The 20,571-nt window shown below is 47.1% G+C and overlaps 1 protein-coding gene across 1 annotated transcript in view; it reads right to left on the bottom strand.

Annotated features, from left to right (window-relative positions):
• The window catches only part of tbc1d2b (TBC1 domain family, member 2B), a 183,728-nt gene that overhangs the window by 31,035 nt on the left and 132,122 nt on the right, over positions 1 to 20,571 (bottom strand). The window contains exons 13-15 of the mRNA XM_045212784.1: positions 18,580 to 18,697; positions 4,550 to 4,735; positions 2,404 to 2,525 (exon numbers count right to left, since the gene is read on the bottom strand). Coding sequence (XP_045068719.1) covers positions 2,404 to 2,525; positions 4,550 to 4,735; positions 18,580 to 18,697 — 426 coding nt within the window. The remainder of the gene's footprint in view (positions 1 to 2,403; positions 2,526 to 4,549; positions 4,736 to 18,579; positions 18,698 to 20,571) is intronic.

The following is a 20,571-nucleotide window of genomic DNA, read 5'->3' as shown; positions in this document are numbered from 1 at the left end:
AGCATCTGCTAAATGGCATATTATTTTATTATTATTCTCTCTCAACTCCAGGACCACCGCCAGCTATTTATTTATTGCCTGAAGCAGGACACTAGTGCCAGAGGAGAGAGACTCGGACTGAAACATTCACACCTCCATTCATCTACAAAAGGATAGTCTGATTGCTCGGCTAGGTGTGAAAAACCCTCCAATTTGTGCCACAGTTTAGAATACCGATAGATCAGCGTTCTATCTCCCCCTTGTGGTAGTGTGGTGCAATGACAGAATGACACAATCTGCCACCATCTACCACAAACTGTCACGGCATAAGATCAAAACTTTTAATTGAGGAACCACTGTACATTACTCAATACACAGAGACAGACATACATTACTCAATACACAGAGAGACATACAGTACTCACAGAGAGAGACATACAGTACTCACAGAGAGAGACATACAGTACTCACACAGAGAGACATACAGTACTCACAGAGAGAGACATACAGTACTCACACAGAGAGACATACAGTACTCAATACACAGAGAGACATACAGTACTCACACAGAGAGACATACAGTACTCACAGAGAGAGACATACAGTACTCACAGAGAGAGACATACAGTACTCACACAGAGAGACATACAGTACTCAATACACAGAGAGACATACAGTACTCAATACACAGAGAGACATACAGTACTCAATACACAGAGAGACATACAGTACTCAATACACAGAGAGACATACAGTACTCAATACACAGAGAGACATACAGTACTCACACAGAGAGACATACAGTACTCACACAGAGAGACATACAGTACTCAATACACAGAGAGACATACAGTACTCACACAGAGAGACATACAGTACTCACACAGAGAGACATACAGTACTCACACAGAGAGACATACAGTACTCACACAGAGAGACATACAGTACTCACACAGAGAGACATACAGTACTCACAGAGAGAGACATACAGTACTCACAGAGAGAGACATACAGTACTCACACAGAGAGACATACAGTACTCACACAGAGAGACATACAGTACTCACAGAGAGAGACATACAGTAATCACAGAGAGAGACATACAGTACTCACAGAGAGAGACATACAGTACTCACACAGAGAGACATACAGTACTCACACAGAGAGACATACAGTACTCAATACACAGAGAGACATACAGTACTCAATACACAGAGAGACATACAGTACTCACACAGAGAGACATACAGTACTCACACAGAGAGACATACAGTACTCACACAGAGAGACATACAGTACTCACACAGAGAGACATACAGTACTCACACAGAGAGACATACAGTACTCACACAGAGAGACATACAGTACTCAACACAGAGAGACATACAGTACTCAATACACAGAGAGACATACAGTACTCACACAGAGAGACATACAGTACTCACACAGAGAAACATACAGTACTCACACAGAGAAACATACAGTACTCAATACACAGAGAAACATACAGTACTCACACAGAGAGACATACAGTACTCACAGAGAGACATACAGTACTCACACAGAGAGACATACAGTACTCACACAGAGAGACATACAGTACTCAATACACAGAGAGACATACAGTACTCACACAGAGAGACATACAGTACTCACACAGAGAGACATACAGTACTCACACAGAGAGACATACAGTACTCACACAGAGAGACATACAGTACTCACACACAGAGAGACATACAGTACTCAATACACAGAGAGACATACAGTACTCACACAGAGAGACATACAGTACTCACACAGAGAGACATACAGTACTCACACAGAGAGACATACAGTACTCACACAGAGAGACATACAGTACTCACACAGAGAGACATACAGTACTCAATACACAGAGAGACATACAGTACTCACACAGAGAGACATACAGTACTCACACAGAGAAACATACAGTACTCACACAGAGAAACATACAGTACTCAATACACAGAGAAACATACAGTACTCACACAGAGAGACATACAGTACTCACAGAGAGACATACAGTACTCAATACACAGAGAGACATACAGTACTCACACAGAGAGACATACAGTACTCAATACACAGAGAGACATACAGTACTCACAGAGAGAGACATACAGTACTCACACAGAGAGACATACAGTACTCACACAGAGAGACATACAGTACTCACACAGAGAGACATACAGTACTCACACAGAGAGACATACAGTACTCAATACACAGAGAGACATACAGTACTCACACAGAGAGACATACAGTACTCAATACACAGAGAGACATACAGTACTCACACAGAGAGACATACAGTACTCACACAGAGAGACATACAGTACTCACACAGAGAGACATACAGTACTCACACAGAAGGAATAAGGTAGGTTTAGAGTACTGTACCTCCAGTCCAGGATGGTTCTAGTGAAATAGCGGAGATACTTGAAGATGGCCATGGAGTCCAGAAGCTTCAGGAACTCTTCCTCCTTGTACTTGAAGAGAGCGAGGGCGAACCGGAAGATGATCTGAGGAGAGGCAGAGGCATGAAACTCACCGTACGATGACACCTGAGTCAGATTCCTATCAAACACTAACGCTAAGACTGTTACAAGTCTTTAGAGTCTGGTTCCTCTCTAGGTTTCTTCCTGTCTTCTAGGGAGTTTTCCTAGCCACCATGCTTCTTCCTCTGCATTGCTGCTGTTTGGGGTTTTAGGCCGGGTTTCTGCATTGCTGCTGTTTGGGGTTTTAGGCCGGGTTTCTGTAAAGCACTTTGTTACTTTTTCTGTGACTCTGCTGATGTCAAAAACACTTTATAAAATACATTTCATTGATTGATTGATTGATTGATCATGTTACTGGAGTTCTCAATGGATCTCCATATAAAGTAGCAATGATGACTTTTACAGACATATAGGATCAATATGAGAAAAGTCTGAACATGAACAAACAGCATGCCACAGCTTATATCAAAGCTGGTATCAATGCCTTGTCCTGATCTGGTAGAGACAGGCACTTGGCTAAGTGATGTGGGCCCCAGCAGTTCCTCCTCGTTTCAGCTCTGAGGTTTGTTGTGTCACAGTTAAAAAGGGACTTTCCATGAGGCTGGGATTCCATCCTACCCTGTTAACCAGTCCTATCATCCTACCATGTTAACCATACTCCCATCCTACCCTGTTAACCAGTCCTATCATCCTACCATGTTAACCATACTCCCATCCTACCCTGTTAACCAGGCCTATCATCCTACCATGTTAACCATACTCCCATCCTACCATTTAACCATACTCCCATCCACCCTGTTAACCAGTCCTATCATCCTACCATGTTAACCATACTCCCATCCTACCCTGTTAACCAGGCCTATCATCCTACCATGTTAACCATACTCCCATCCTACCATGTTAACCATACTCCCATCCTACCCTGTTAACCAGGCCTATCATCCTACCATGTTAACCATACTCCCATCCTACCCTGTTAACCAGGCCTATCATCCTACCATATTAACCATACTCCCATCCTACCCTGTTAACCAGGCCTATCATCCTACCATGTTAACCATACTGCTATCCTACCCTGTTAACCATCCTACCCTGTTAACCAGTCCTACCATCCTACCATGTTAACCATCCTACCATTCTACCCTGTTAACCATCCTACCCTGTTAACCAGTCCTACCATCCTACCATGTTAACCATCCTACCATTCTACCCTGTTAACCATCCTACCCTGTTAACCATCCTACCCTGTTAACCAGTCCTACCATACTACCCTGTTAACAATCCTACCCTGTTAACCAGTCCTACCATACTACCCTGTTAACCATCCTACCCTGTTAACCAGTCCTACCATACTACCCTGTTAACCATCTTACCCTGTTAACCATCCTACCATTCTACCCTGTTAACCATCCTACCCTGTTAACCAGTCCTACCATACTACCCTGTTAACCATCCTACCCTGTTAACCAGTCCTACCATACTACCCTGTTAACCAGTCCTACCATACTACCCTGTTAACCATCCTACCCTGTTAACCAGTCCTACCATTCTACCCTGTTAACCATCCTACCCTGTTAACCAGTCCTACCATACTACCCTGTTAACAATCCTACCCTGTTAACCAGTCCTACCATACTACCCTGTTAACCATCCTACCCTGTTAACCAGTCCTACCATACTACCCTGTTAACCAGTCCTACCATACTACCCTGTTAACCATCCTACCCTGTTAACCTGTCCTACCATACTACCCTGTTAACCATCTTACCCTGTTAACCATCCTACCCTGTTAACCTGTCCTACCATACTACCCTGTTAACCATCCTACCCTGTTACCATCCTACCCTGTTAACCATCCTACCATTGTACCCTGTTAAGTATCAAAAATAAATTAAAAAATGTATGCACTCACTAACTGTAAGTCGCTCTGGATAAGAGTGTCTGCTAAATGACTAAAATGTAAAATGTAAAAAATTTAACCATCCTACCCTGTTAACCATCCTACCAATTCTACCCTGTTAATCATCCTACCATGTTATCCAGCCTACCTTTGGTCCCTCGTACAGGAAGGCATCCCAAATCTTGAAGAGGAGGTCAGAGTTCACTGAGTCTACGAAGAGGACCAGGAACCAGTTGAAGGTAATGAGGGAGGAGTCGACCTTGTAGAGGTCAAAGTGGGCGTGGAGTCGGGGCAGCTTCTCACTCAGCAGGTCCTTAAAAACACGCTGGTCCACCTGGAGGTCAGAGATCATACAGGGGTCACCTCAGTCAGAGGTCAGAGATCATACAGGGGTCACCTCAGTCAGAGGTCAGAGATCATACAGGGGTCACCTCAGTCAGAGGTCAGAGATCATACAGGGGTCACCTCAGTCAGAGGTCAGAGATCATACAGGGGTCACCTCAGTCAGAGGTCAGAGATCATACAGGGGTCACCTCAGTCAGAGGTCAGAGATCATACAGGGGTCACCTCAGTCAGAGGTCAGAGATCATACAGGGGTCACCTCAGTCAGAGGTCAGAGGTCATACAGGGGTCACCTCAGTCAGAGGTCAGAGATCATACAGGGGTCACCTCAGTCAGAGGTCAGAGAACATACAGGGGTCACCTCAGTCAGAGGTCAGAGATCATACAGGTACAGGGGTCACCTCAGTCAGAGGTCAGAGAACATACAGGGGTCACCTCAGTCAGAGGTCAGAGATCATACAGGGGTCACCTCAGTCAGAGGTCAGAGATCATACAGGTACAGGGGTCACCTCAGTCAGAGGTCAGAGAACATACAGGGGTCACCTCAGTCAGAGGTCAGAGATCATACAGGGGTCACCTCAGTCAGAGGTCAGAGATCATACAGGGGTCACCTCAGTCAGAGGTCAGAGAACATACAGGGGTCACCTCAGTCAGAGGTCAGAGATCATACAGGGGTCACCTCAGTCAGAGGTCAGAGAACATACAGGGGTCACCTCAGTCAGAGGTCAGAGATCATACAGGGGTCACCTCAGTCAGAGGTCAGAGATCATACAGGGGTCACCTCAGTCAGAGGTCAGAGATCATACAGGGGTCACCTCAGTCAGAGGTCAGAGATCATACAGGGGTCACCTCAGTCAGAGGTCAGAGAACATACAGGGGTCACCTCAGTCAGAGGTCAGAGAACATACAGGGGTCACCTCAGTCAGAGGTCAGAGATCATACAGGGGTCACCTCAGTCAGAGGTCAGAGATCATACAGGGGTCACCTCAGTCAGAGGTCAGAGATCATACAGGGGTCACCTCAGTCAGAGGTCAGAGATCATACAGGTACAGGGGTCACCTCAGTCAGAGGTCAGAGAACATACAGGGGTCACCTCAGTCAGAGGTCAGAGATCATACAGGTACAGGGGTCACCTCAGTCAGAGGTCAGAGAACATACAGGGGTCACCTCAGTCAGAGGTCAGAGATCATACAGGGGTCACCTCAGTCAGAGGTCAGAGATCATACAGGGGTCACCTCAGTCAGAGGTCAGAGATCATACAGGGGTCACCTCAGTCAGAGGTCAGAGATCATACAGGGGTCACCTCAGTCAGAGGTCAGAGATCATACAGGGGTCACCTCAGTCAGAGGTCAGAGATCATACAGGGGTCACCTCAGTCAGAGGTCAGAGATCATACAGGGGTCACCTCAGTCAGAGGTCAGAGATCATACAGGGGTCACCTCAGTCCCTAACCCCCAACCCTAAGTCAGCAGGTCCTCAAACACTCGCTGGTCCTCAGAGAGGACATACAGGTAGGGATGTCAAACGTTCAGCCAGCTGCACAGACCCTATGGACGCTCTAGTGTAGTGGTTAAATTGTGCTTAGGAGCATTTTTATACTCTCTCCATGGTTAAAGTAGGAAGAAGTAATGTCATTGTTGTAAAAATGTGTGAGTGTGCTACATTTATACAAATATTGAATTACTTTTACTTTTTTAAATTATGTTATATTGCACAAATTACCCAAATTACCCTGGTGGACTCAAGGTGTTACTACATTACACAGACTGACGGTTTAACCACACAGGAATTACAGGAAATACCTGATGTTTTAATTCAAGTTTACACATTTGACATTTGAGTCATTTAGCAGACGCTCTTATCCAGAAAGACTTACATGAACAATTAGGGTTAAGTGCCTTGCTTAAGGGCACAGACAGACTTTTCACCTTGTCGTCTCGGGGATTAGAACCAGCGACCTTTCAGTTAGTGGCACAACGCTCTTACCCACTAAGCTACCTGCCGCCCTAGGTGTATAGTCATCACAATCTCATAAAATCGATTGCTTAAAACAGATCAATATTTTCGGTTTAGTACCAGTGTTTCTGTCAGTCCGTAGTTGGGGCTTTAGAACGGAACAGTAATTTTCAGACCGGCAGGAAAAACATGGGCGCTCCTCCTACAAAATGTCTCTGGCCTCACATAAATTTTTGGACATGAGAGTTACACCATCATTGAAATGAAAGCCAACCCCTGTCGCTATTTAGAAACAGATGTGAGGTGGTGATTTGTTGAAATTATCCAGTCAAAAAAGTGTTGCGTTCCCTTATTAACCATCTACCAAAATCATCATTTTCCCACAGAGTTGCTAAATGTTTCCGACAGGTTGTCATCTATCGACAGATATATGCAGTACACCCGAGCTCATTGAGGTTTGTCTGTTAGAAGACGGTACATGTCGCCGCGGTTATTGTCCAAGTTCCATTGATCGACAGTATCAACGTGAGTGATTCATTTGCGCACGCTATTGATAACAGTAGAAACAAGCTAATTAATTCCAGTCTGGAGTGACCGCTTGGTAAATATTGGTCCGTGTGCAGTTTAGAAGGTACCTCATTTAGCAAAATAGAATCTGAACACACGTGTGACACGTGTATAGGGATTAACTTTTGTATTGGTCTTCAACATATCACAACTTATTACAGCATATTGATTATGAATTTGGACATTTATAACTACTGTTTTAACATTCGGCAATAAATCAAAAATACATGATAACCGGAAGCATCAACAGTATGATTTTCAATGTATGTTTTAGGAATATATACAGTGAGGGAAAAAAGTATTTGATCCCCTGCTGATTTTGTACGTTTGCCCACTGACAAAGACATGATCAGTCTATAATTTTAATGGTAGGTTTATTTGAACAGTGAGAGACAGAGTAACAACAAAAAAATCCAGAAAAACGCATGTAAAAATTTTTATAAATTGATTTGCATTTCAATGAGGGAAATAAGTATTTGACCCCTCTGCAAAACATGACTTAGTACTAGGTGGCAAAACCCTTGTTGGCAATCACAGAGGTCAGACGTTTCTTGTAGTTGGCCACCAGGTTTGCACACATCTCAGGAGGGATTTTGTCCCACTCCTCTTTGCAGATCTTCTCCAAGTCATTAAGGTTTTGAGGCTGACGTTTGGCAACTCGAACCTTCAGCTCCCTCCACAGATGTTCTATGGGATTAAGGTCTACATTTCACTGTAATGTCTGCACCTGTTGTATTCGGCGCATGTGGCCAATAAAATTAGATTTGATTTGATTAGATTTTACTCCCCAATTTCGATTCCAATTGGTAGTTATAGTCTGCAACTCCCCTAAGGACTCGGGAGAGGCAAAGGTCGAGAGCCAATGCGTCCTCTGCTAAGCCGTACTGCTTCTTGACACACTGCTCACTTAACCCGGAAGCCTGCTGCACCAATGTGTCGGAGGAAACACCGTCCAGCTGGCGACCGAAGTCAGCTTGCAGGTGCCCGGCCCGCCACAAGGAGTCGCTAGAGTGCAATGGGACAAGGAAATCCCGGTCGGCCAAACCCTCACCTAACCCGGACGACGCTGGGCCAATTGTGCGCTGTCTCATGGGTCTCCCGGTCACGGCTGGCTGTGACACAGCCTGGGATCGAACCCGGGTCTGTATTGACGCCTCAAGCACTGCGAAGCAGTGCCTTAGACCGCTGCGCCACTCGGGAGGCCCATAAATGGTACTTTTAACATTTTTCAACAGGATTCTACTTTATCAGGTAAAAAATACTGAATGAGCCCAAAAATGTGATATGATTGATTTAATCTGATGATATTAGTGAAATCGTGAAAATATGTTTGTCCTGGCTAATACAGGTGTGGGTCAGTTCAATCTCTAAAGCCCAGTTCGCATCTAACTGACAGACGAGACGGATTTATGTAGTTTTAGAAAATAAGTTTGCTTGATCTTAAGGGTCTAGTTTTAGAACGTCGGCTACTGGAAAAATTCAACGTCATAGTGTGTCGTGTTTCTGGTGCATGTATTTCATTAAACTCATTTCCTACAATACCTTGCTACAACAACTGACAAACAACTTTATTTCAAAGTTTCACCACATCATTGTTAAGAGGCACTGTTACCGGGGAAACGGTCTCAACTGCGCTTCTTGTCTTATCGATCTGAACGCCCAGTATTCAGTCAGCTGTTTTACACTGTCTAGTTGTCTCGTCTCAGCTGTTGTATCTGAACCGGGCTTAACCCTAACCCTGGTAGTTAGTTAATAAATCCAATGTGAAACGTGATAACCATAGTATCCTTAACTAGCATTGAAAAAGTCAATCCATTCTTGTCTAATTTCTGAATGATGCTTGTAACGTGGTCAGTAGGCTACAGTAAGCCATGCTTCACAGGGGAGGGAGGGGCAGGTGGTCAGTAGGCTACAGTAAGCCATGCTTCACAGGGGAGGGGCAGGTGGTCAGTAGGCTACAGTAAGCCATGCTTCACAGGGGAGGGGCAGGTGGTCAGTAGGCTACAGTAAGCCATGCTTCACAGGGGAAGGGCAGGTGGTCAGTAGGCTATAGTAAGCCATGCTTCACAGGGGGAGGGGCAGGTGGTCAGTAGGCTACAGTAAGCCATGCTTCACAGGGAGGGGCAGGTGGTCAGTAGGCTACAGTAAGCCATGCTTCACAGGGGAGGGGCAGGTGGTCAGTAGGCTACAGTAAGCCATGCTTCACAGGGGAGGGGCAGGTGGTCAGTAGGCTACAGTAAGCCATGCTTCACAGGGGAGGGGCAGGTGGTCAGTAGGCTACAGTAAGCCATGCTTCACAGGGGAGGGAGGGGCAGGTGGTCAGTAGGCTACAGTAAGCCATGCTTCACAGGGGAGGGGCAGGTGGTCAGTAGGCTACAGTAAGCCATGCTTCACAGGGGAGGGGCAGGTGGTCAGTAGGCTACAGTAAGCCATGCTTCACAGGGGAGGGGCAGGTGGTCAGTAGGCTACAGTAAGCCATGCTTCACAGGGGAGGGGCAGGTGGTCAGTAGGCTACAGTAAGCCATGCTTCACAGGGGAGGGGCAGGTGGTCAGTAGGCTACAGTAAGCCATGCTTCACAGGGGAGGGGCAGGTGGTCAGTAGGCTACAGTAAGCCATGCTTCACAGGGGAGGGGCAGGTGGTCAGTAGGCTACAGTAAGCCATGCTTCACAGGGGAGGGGCAGGTGGTCAGTAGGCTACAGTAAGCCATGCTTCACAGGGGAGGGGCAGGTGGTCAGTAGGCTACAGTAAGCCATGCTTCACAGGGGAGGGAGGGGCAGGTGGTCAGTAGGCTACAGTAAGCCATGCTTCACAGGGGAGGGAGGGGCAGGTGGTCAGTAGGCTACAGTAAGCCATGCTTCACAGGGGAGGGGCAGGTGGTCAGTAGGCTACAGTAAGCCATGCTTCACAGGGGAGGGGCAGGTGGTCAGTAGGCTACAGTAAGCCATGCTTCACAGGGGAGGGGCAGGTGGTCAGTAGGCTACAGTAAGCCATGCTTCACAGGGGAGGGGCAGGTGGTCAGTAGGCTACAGTAAGCCATGCTTCACAGGGGAGGGGCAGGTGGTCAGTAGGCTACAGTAAGCCATGCTTCACAGGGGAGGGGCAGGTGGTCAGTAGGCTACAGTAAGCCATGCTTCACAGGGGAGGGGCAGGTGGTCAGTAGGCTACAGTAAGCCATGCTTCACAGGGGAGGGGCAGGTGGTCAGTAGGCTACAGTAAGCCATGCTTCACAGGGGAGGGGCAGGTGGTCAGTAGGCTACAGTAAGCCATGCTTCACAGGGGAGGGGCAGGTGGTCAGTAGGCTACAGTAAGCCATGCTTCACAGGGGAGGGGCAGGTGGTCAGTAGGCTACAGTGGCCGTGCTTCACAGGGGAGGGGCAGGTGGTCAGTAGGCTACAGTAAGCCGTGCTTCACAGGGGAGGGGCAGGTGGTCAGTAGGCTACAGTAAGCCGTGCTTCACAGGGGAGGGGCAGGTGGTCAGTAGGCTACAGTAAGCCGTGCTTCACAGGGGAGGGGCAGGTGGTCAGTAGGCTACAGTAAGCCATGCTTCACAGGGGAGGGGGCAGGTGGTCAGTAGGCTACAGTAAGCCATGCTTCACAGGGGAGGGGCAGGTGGTCAGTAGGCTACAGTAAGCCATGCTTCACAGGGGAGGGGCAGGTGGTCAGTAGGCTACAGTAAGCCATGCTTCACAGGGGAGGGAGGGGCAGGTGGTCAGTAGGCTACAGTAAGCCATGCTTCACAGGGGAGGGGCAGGTGGTCAGTAGGCTACAGTAAGCCGTGCTTCACAGGGAGGGGCAGGTGGTCAGTAGGCTACAGTAAGCCGTGCTTCACAGGGGAGGGCAGGTGGTCAGTAGGCTACAGTAAGCCGTGCTTCACAGGGGAGGGGCAGGTGGTCAGTAGGCTACAGTAAGCCGTGCTTCACAGGGGAGGGGCAGGTGGTCAGTAGGCTACAGTAAGCCATGCTTCACAGGGGGAGGGGCAGGTGGTCAGTAGGCTACAGTAAGCCATGCTTCACAGGGAGGGGCAGGTGGTCAGTAGGCTACAGTAAGCCATGCTTCACAGGGGAGGGGCAGGTGGTCAGTAGGCTACAGTAAGCCATGCTTCACAGGGGAGGGGCAGGTGGTCAGTAGGCTACAGTAAGCCATGCTTCACAGGGGAGGGGCAGGTGGTCAGTAGGCTACAGTAAGCCATGCTTCACAGGGGGAGGGCAGGTGGTCAGTAGGCTACAGTAAGCCATGCTTCACAGGGGAGGGGCAGGTGGTCAGTAGGCTACAGTAAGCCATGCTTCACAGGGGAGGGGCAGGTGGTCAGTAGGCTACAGTAAGCCATTCTTCACAGGGGAGGGGCAGGTGGTCAGTAGGCTACAGTAAGCCATGCTTCACAGGGGAGGGGCAGGTGGTCAGTAGGCTACAGTAAGCCATGCTTCACAGGGAGGGGCAGGTGGTCAGTAGGCTACAGTAAGCCATGCTTCACAGGGGAGGGGCAGGTGGTCAGTAGGCTACAGTAAGCCATGCTTCACAGGGGAGGGGCAGGTGGTCAGTAGGCTACAGTAAGCCATGCTTCACAGGGGAGGGGCAGGTGGTCAGTAGGCTACAGTAAGCCATGCTTCACAGGGGAGGGCAGGTGGTCAGTAGGCTACAGTAAGCCATGCTTCACAGGGGAGGGGCAGGTGGTCAGTAGGCTACAGTAAGCCATGCTTCACAGGGGAGGGCAGGTGGTCAGTAGGCTACAGTAAGCCATGCTTCACAGGGGAGGGGCAGGTGGTCAGTAGGCTACAGTAAGCCATGCTTCACAGGGGAGGGGCAGGTGGTCAGTAGGCTACAGTAAGCCATGCTTCACAGGGGAGGGCAGGTGGTCAGTAGGCTACAGTAAGCCATGCTTCACAGGGGAGGGAGGGGCAGGTGGTCAGTAGGCTACAGTAAGCCATGCTTCACAGGGAGGGAGGGGCAGGTGGTCAGTAGGCTACAGTAAGCCATGCTTCACAGGAGGGAGGGGCAGGTGGTCAGTAGGCTACAGTAAGCCATGCTTCACAGGGGAGGGAGGGGCAGGTGGTCAGTAGGCTACAGTAAGCCATGCTTCACAGGGGAGGGAGGGGCAGGTGGTCAGTAGGCTACAGTAAGCCATGCTTCACAGGGGAGGGGCAGGTGGTCAGTAGGCTACAGTAAGCCATGCTTCACAGGGGAGGGGCAGGTGGTCTGTAGGCTACAGTAAGCCATGCTTCACAGGGGAGGGGCAGGTGGTCAGTAGGCTACAGTAAGCCATGCTTCACAGGGGAGGGGCAGGTGGTCAGTAGGCTACAGTAAGCCATGCTTCACAGGGGAGGGGCAGGTGGTCAGTAGGCTACAGTAAGCCATGCTTCACAGGGGAGGGAGGGGCAGGTGGTCAGTAGGCTACAGTAAGCCATGCTTCACAGGGGAGGGCAGGTGGTCAGTAGGCTACAGTAAGCCATGCTTCACAGGGGAGGGGCAGGTGGTCAGTAGGCTACAGTAAGCCATGCTTCACAGGGGAGGGAGGGGCAGGTGGTCAGTAGGCTACAGTAAGCCATGCTTCACAGGGAGGGAGGGGCAGGTGGTCAGTAGGCTACAGTAAGCCATGCTTCACAGGGGGAGGGCAGGTGGTCAGTAGGCTACAGTAAGCCATGCTTCACAGGGGAGGGGCAGGTGGTCAGTAGGCTACAGTAAGCCATGCTTCACAGGGGAGGGGCAGGTGGTCAGTAGGCTACAGTAAGCCATGCTTCACAGGGGAGGGCAGGTGGTCAGTAGGCTACAGTAAGCCATGCTTCACAGGGGAGGGGCAGGTGGTCAGTAGGCTACAGTAAGCCATGCTTCACAGGGGAGGGGCAGGTGGTCAGTAGGCTACAGTAAGCCATGCTTCACAGGGGAGGGGCAGGTGGTCAGTAGGCTACAGTAAGCCATGCTTCACAGGGGAGGGAGGGGCAGGTGGTCAGTAGGCTACAGTAAGCCATGCTTCACAGGGGAGGGGCAGGTGGTCAGTAGGCTACAGTAAGCCATGCTTCACAGGGGAGGGGCAGGTGGTCAGTAGGCTACAGTAAGCCATGCTTCACAGGGGAGGGGCAGGTGGTCAGTAGGCTACAGTAAGCCATGCTTCACAGGGGAGGGGCAGGTGGTCAGTAGGCTACAGTAAGCCGTGCTTCACAGGGGAGGGGCAGGTGGTCAGTAGGCTACAGTAAGCCGTGCTTCACAGGGGAGGGGCAGGTGGTCAGTAGGCTATAGTAAGCCATGCTTCACAGGGGAGGGGCAGGCGGTCAGTAGGCTACAGTAAGCCATGCTTCACAGGGGAGGGGCAGGTAACCTACACACACCCACCCAGTGGTAATGATGTCCAGCTGGCAGGAGGACGCTGGAATACGTTTCTGACTGACAGAGTGGGGGCTTTGCAAAGGAGCTTTGATGAGATTTTTGTGGGACTGGAAAAAAATGCATGGAACTTAAAACAACGTTATTAACTGGTTCCCATAGTTTTAAAATAATGGTTCTGTTCCGGAACAGTATACATCACTTTCGTTTTCGGTTCAGGTTCTGTTCCTAAAATAATATTGTTATTTGCCGGTTTTGGGTTCTGTTCCCTGAATAGGTTCCAACCCTTGACTATAACATTCTTTGAGAGCCATGTTAATGTTAATGGGTAACATCACATTGGGTGTATTTCAATAATGATATGTAACTGAAAGTCTAGAATTAGAAAAAATAAATAATTCTAAAAGTTGTCCCAACTCTCAAAATATATGGCCCTGGTTATTCCTAATGCTGTCTGCTGACACATTGTTGTCCTGCTGAGTTAGTCATCATGCTGTCTGCTGATACATTGTTGTCCTGCTGAGTTAGTCCTAATGCTGTCTGCTGACACATTGTTGTCCTGCTGAGTTAGTCATCATGCTGTCTGCTGACACATTGTTGTCCTGCTGAGTTAGTCATCATGCTGTCTGCTGACACATTGTTGTCCTGCTGAGTTAGTCCTAATGCTGTCTGCTGACACATTGTTGTCCTGCTGAGTTAGTCCTAATGCTGTCTGCTGATACATTGTTGTCCTGCTGAGTTAGTCCTAATGCTGTCTGCTGACACATTGTTGTCCTGCTGAGTTAGTCCTAATGCTGTCTGCTGACACATTGTTGTCCTGCTGAGTTAGTCCTAATGCTGTCTGCTGACACATTGTTGTCCTGCTGAGTTAGTCCTAATGCTGTCTGCTGATACATTGTTGTCCTGCTGAGTTAGTCCTAATGCTGTCTGCTGATACATTGTTGTCCTGCTGAGTTAGTCCTAATGCTGTCTGCTGACACATTGTTGTCCTGCTGAGTTAGTCCTAATGCTGTCTGCTGACACATTGTTGTCCTGCTGAGTTAGTCCTAATGCTGTCTGCTGACACATTGTTGTCCTGCTGAGTTAGTCCTAATGCTGTCTGCTGATACATTGTTGTCCTGCTGAGTTAGTCCTAATGCTGTCTGCTGATACATTGTTGTCCTGCTGAGTTAGTCCTAATGCTGTCTGCTGACACATTGTTGTCCTGCTGAGTTATTCCTAATGCTGTCTGCTGATACATTGTTGTCCTGCTGAGTTAGTCATCATGCTGTCTGCTGACACATTGTTGTCCTGCTGAGTTAGTCCTAATACTGTCTGCTGACACATTGTTGTCCTGCTGAGTTAGTCCTAATGCTGTCTGCTGACACATTGTTGTCCTGCTGAGTTAGTCCTAATGCTGTCTGCTGACACATTGTTGTCCTGCTGAGTTAGTCCTAATGCTGTCTGCTGATACATTGTTGTCCTGCTGAGTTAGTCCTAATGCTGTCTGCTGATACATTGTTGTCCTGCTGAGTTAGTCCTAATGCTGTCTGCTGACACATTGTTGTCCTGCTGAGTTATTCCTAATGCTGTCTGCTGATACATTGTTGTCCTGCTGAGTTAGTCATCATGCTGTCTGCTGACACATTGTTGTCCTGCTGAGTTAGTCCTAATACTGTCTGCTGACACATTGTTGTCCTGCTGAGTTAGTCCTAATGCTGTCTGCTGACACATTGTTGTCCTGCTGAGTTAGTCATCATGCTGTCTGCTGATACATTGTTGTCCTGCTGAGTTAGTCATCATGCTGTCTGCTGACACATTGTTGTCCTGCTGAGTTAGTCCTAATGCTGTCTGCTGACACATTGTTGTCCTGCTGAGTTAGTCCTAATGCTGTCTGCTGACACATTGTTGTCCTGCTGAGTTAGTCCTAATGCTGTCTGCTGACACATTGTTGTCCTGCTGAGTTAGTCATCATGCTGTCTGCTGACACATTGTTGTCCTGCTGAGTTAGTCCTAATGCTGTCTGCTGATACATTGTTGTCCTGCTGAGTTAGTCCTAATGCTGTCTGCTGACACATTGTTGTCCTGCTGAGTTAGTCCTAATGCTGTCTGCTGATACATTGTTGTCCTGCTGAGTTAGTCCTAATGCTGTCTGCTGACACATTGTTGTCCTGCTGAGTTAGTCCTAATGCTGTCTGCTGACACATTGTTGTCCTGCTGAGTTAGTCCTAATGCTGTCTGCTGACACATTGTTGTCCTGCTGAGTTAGTCATCATGCTGTCTGCTGACACATTGTTGTCCTGCTGAGTTAGTCATCATGCTGTCTGCTGATGCATTGATTTATCACATGAAAAGAACATAATCCACACCAGGGCAACATGAGAACTCTGGCAACAAGACAATTAGGTTTTTGGTATAGTAGTGGTGTAGTAGTGGTGTAGTAGTGGTGTAGTAGTGGTGTAGTAATGGTGTAGTAGTGGTGTAGTAGTGGTGTAGTAGTGGTGTAGTAATGGTGTAGTAGTGATATAGTAATGTTGTAGTAATGGTGTAGTAATGGTGTAGTAGTGGTGTAGTAGTGATATAGTAATGTTGTAGTAGTGGTGTAGTAATGGTGTAGTAGTGGTGTAGTAGTGATATAGTAATGGTGTAGTAGTGGTGTAGTAGTGGTGTAGTAGTGGTGTAGTAATGGTGTAGTAATGGTGTAGTGGTGGTGTAGTAATGGTGTAGTAGTGGTGTAGTAATGGTATAGTAGTGGTGTAGTAGTGGTGTAGTAGTGGTGTAGTAATGGTGTAGTAGTGGTGTAGTAGTGGTGTAGTAGTGGTGTAGTAATGGTGTAGTAGTGGTGTAGTAGTGGTGTAGTAGTGATGTAGTAGTGGTGTAGTAGTGGTGTAGTAAAGGTGTAGTAGTGGTGTAGTAGTGGTGTAGTAGTGGTGTAGTAATGTTGTAGTAGTGGTGTAGTAATGGTGTAGTAGTGGTGTAGTAGTGGTGTAGTAATGGTGTAGTAGTGGTGTAGTAGTGGTGTAGTAGTGGTGTAGTAGTGGTGTAGTAGTGATATAGTAGTGGTGTAGTAGTGGTGTAGTAGTGGTGTAGTAATGGTGTAGTAGTGGTGTAGTAGTGGTGTAGTAGTGGTGTAGTAGTGATATAGTAGTGGTGTAGTAGTGATATAGTAGTGGTGTAGTAGTGGTGTAGTAGTGGTGTAGTAGTGGTGTAGTAATGGTGTAGTAGTGGTGTAGTAGTGGTGTAGTAATGGTGTAGTAGTGGTGTAGTAGTGGTGTAGTAATGGTGTAGTAGTGGTGTAGTAGTGATGTAGTAATGGTGTAGTAGTGGTGTAGTAGTGGTGTAGTAGTGATATAGTAATGTTGTAGTAGTGTTGTAGTAGTGTTGTAGTAGTGGTGTAGTAGTGGTGTAGTAGTGATATAGTAATGGTGTAGTAGTGGTGTAGTAGTGGTGTAGTAGTGGTGTAGTAATGTTGTAGTAGTGGTGTAGTAGTGGTGTAGTAGTGGTGTAGTAGTGTTGTAGTAATGGTGTAGTAATGGTGTAGTAGTGGTGTAGTAGTGGTGTAGTAGTGGTGTAGTAATGGTGTAGTAATGGTGTGGTAGTGGTGTAGTAATGTTGTAATAATGGTGTAGTAATGGTGTAGTAATGGTGTAGTAGTGGTGTAGTAGTGGTGTAGTAATGGTGTATTAATGGTGTAGTAGTGGTGTTGTAGTGGTGTAGTAATGGTGTAGTAATGGTGTAGTAATGGTGTAGTAGTGGTGTAGTAGTGGTGTAGTAGTGGTGTAGTAATGGTGTAGTAGTGTACCTGTGATCCCAGCAGGGTATTGGTGTAGTAGTGGTGTAGTAGTGGTGTAGTAATGGTGTAGTAGTGGTGTAGTAATGGTGTAGTAGTGGTGTAGTAGTGGTGTAGTAATGGTGTAGTAATGGTGTAGTAGTGGTGTAGTAGTGGTGTAGTAGTGGTGTAGTAGTGGTGTAGTAGTGGTGTAGTAGTGGTGTAGTAATGGTGTAGTAGTGGTGTAGTAGTGATATAGTAATGTACCTGTGATCCCAGCAGGGTCTTGGTGTAGTAGTGGTGTAGTAGTGGTGTAGTAGTGGTGTAGTAGTGATATAGTAATGGTGTAGTAGTGGTGTAGTAGTGGTGTAGTAGTGGTGTAGTAGTGTACCTGTGATCCCAGCAGGGTATTGGTGTAGTAGTGGTGTAGTAGTGGTGTAGTAGTGATATAGTAATGGCGTAGTAGTGGTGTAGTAGTGATATAGTAATGTACCTGTGATCCCAGCAGGGTCTTGGTGTAGTAGTGGTGTAGTAGTGGTGTAGTAGTGATATAGTAATGGTGTAGTGGTGATATAGTAATGGCTTGTCACTTATGAACATTTTTGAACATCTTGGCATGGTTCTGTTATAATCTCCACCCGGCACAGCCAGAAGAGGACTGGCCACCCCCTCATAGCCTGGTTCCTCTCTAGGTTTCTTCCTAGGTTTTGCCTTTCTAGGGAGTTTTTCCTAGCCACCGTGCTTCTACACCTGCATTACTAGCTGTTTGGGGTTTTAGGCTGGGTTTCTGTACAGCACTTCGAGATATTAGCTGATGTAAGAAGGGCTATATAAAATAAAATTGATTGATTGATTGAGTGTAGTAGTGTACCTGTGATCCCATTAGGGTCTTGGTGTAGTAGTGATATAGTAGTGGTGTAGTAGTGATATAGTAGTGGTGTAGTAGTGGTGTAGTAGTGGTGTAGTAGTGGTGTAGTAGTGGTGTAGTAGTGGTGTAGTAATGGTGTAGTAGTGGTGTAGTAATGGTGTAGTAGTGGTGTAGTAGTGGTGTAGTAGTGGTGTAGTAGTGGTGTAGTAGTGATGTAGTAATGGTGTAGTAGTGGTGTAGTAGTGGTGTAGTAGTGATATAGTAGTGGTGTAGTAGTGGTGTAGTAGTGGTGTAGTAGTGATATAGTAGTGGTGTAGTAGTGGTGTAGTAGTGGTGTAGTAGTGGGGTAGTAGTGGTGTAGTAGTGGTGTAGTAGTGTACCTGTGATCCCAGCAGGGTCTTGGTGTAGTAATCCCGGGGCATGAAGACCTCTACGATAGTGATGAGACACCAGAAGGCATCCTCTTGGTCCAGGTACAGCAACGCTATGGCTGCCAGCCTGGGAGAGGAGAACACTGATAATAGGACAACATCTTCCTCCCACAGGATCAAACATAGCAGCACCTCTAGTTATCTGTAGTGGTCATCATAACATAGCAGCACCTCTAGTTATCTGTAGTGGTCATCATAACATAGCAGCACCTCTAGTTATCTGTAGTGGTCATCATAACATAGCAGCACCTCTAGTTATCTGTAGTGGTCATCATAACATAGCAGCACCTCTAGTTATCTGTAGTGGTCATCATAACATAGCAGCACCTCTAGTTATCTGTAGTGGTCATCATAACATAGCAGCACCTCTAGTTATCTGTAGTGGTCATCATAACATAGTAGCACCTCTAGTTATCTGTAGTGGTCATAACATAGTAGCACCTCTAGTTATCTGTAGTGGTCATCGTAACATAGTAGCACCTCTAGTTATCTGTAGTGGTCATCATAACATAGCAGCACCTCTAGTTATCTGTAGTGGTCATCATAACATAGCAGCACCTCTAGTTATCTGTAGTGGTCATCATAACATAGCAGCACCTCTAGTTATCTGTAGTGGTCATCATAACATAGCAGCACCTCTAGTTATCTGTAGTGGTCATCACATAGTAGCACCTCTAGTTATCTGTAGTGGTCATCATAACATAGCAGCACCTCTAGTTATCTGTAGTGGTCATCATAACATAGCAGCACCTCTAGTTATCTGTAGTGGTCATCACATAGTAGCAACTCTAGTTATCTGTAGTGGTCATCATAACATAGCAGCACCTCTAGTTATCTGTAGTGGTCATCACATAGTAGCACCTCTAGTTATCTGTAGTGGTCATAACATAGCAGCACCTCTAGTTATCTGTAGTGGTCATCATAACATAGCAGCACCTCTAGTTATCTGTAGTGGTCATCATAACATAGCAGCACCTCTAGTTATCTGTAGTGGTCATCATAACATAGCAGCACCTCTAGTTATCTGTAGTGGTCATCATAACATAGCAGCACCTCTAGTTATCTGTAGTGGTCATCATAACATAGCAGCACCTCTAGTTATCTGTAGTGGTCATCATAACATAGCAGCACCTCTAGTTATCTGTAGTGGTCATCATAACATAGCAGCACCTCTAGTTGTCTGTAGTGGTCATCATAACATAGCAGCACCTCTAGTTATCTGTAGTGGTCATCATAACATAGTAGCACCTCTAGTTATCTGTAGTGGTCATCATAACATAGCAGCACCTCTAGTTATCTGTAGTGGTCATCATAACATAGCAGCACCTCTAGTTATCTGTAGTGGTCATCATAACATAGCAGCACCTCTAGTTATCTGTAGTGGTCATCATAACATAGTAGCACCTCTAGTTATCTGTAGTGGTCATAACATAGCAGCACCTCTAGTTATCTGTAGTGGTCATCATAACATAGCAGCACCTCTAGTTATCTGTAGTGGTCATAACATAGCAGCACCTCTAGTTATCTGTAGTGGTCATCATAACATAGTAGCACCTCTAGTTATCTGTAGTGGTCATCATAACATAGCAGCACCTCTAGTTATCTGTAGTGGTCATCATAACATAGCAGCACCTCTAGTTATCTGTAGTGGTCATCATAACATAGTAGCACCTCTAGTTATCTGTAGTGGTCATCATAACATAGTAGCACCTCTAGTTATCTGTAGTGGTCATCGTAATAAACATGGAATAATATAATGGCGCTGGGGGAGATGGCTGCCGTTTTACGGCTCCTAACCACGGGGGAGATGGCTGCCGTTTTACGGCTCCTAACCACGGGGGAGATGGCTGCCGTTTTACGGCTCCTAACCACGGGGAGATGGCTGCCGTTTTACGGCTCCTAACCACGGGGGAGATGGCTGCCGTTTTACGGCTCCTAACC

This window comes from Coregonus clupeaformis, unplaced genomic scaffold (genome assembly GCF_020615455.1).
Source record: "Coregonus clupeaformis isolate EN_2021a unplaced genomic scaffold, ASM2061545v1 scaf0051, whole genome shotgun sequence".
NCBI lineage: Eukaryota > Metazoa > Chordata > Actinopteri > Salmoniformes > Salmonidae > Coregonus > Coregonus clupeaformis.
The sequence above is the reverse complement of the archived record's forward strand: the minus strand, read 5'-3'. Positions and strand labels throughout refer to the sequence as shown.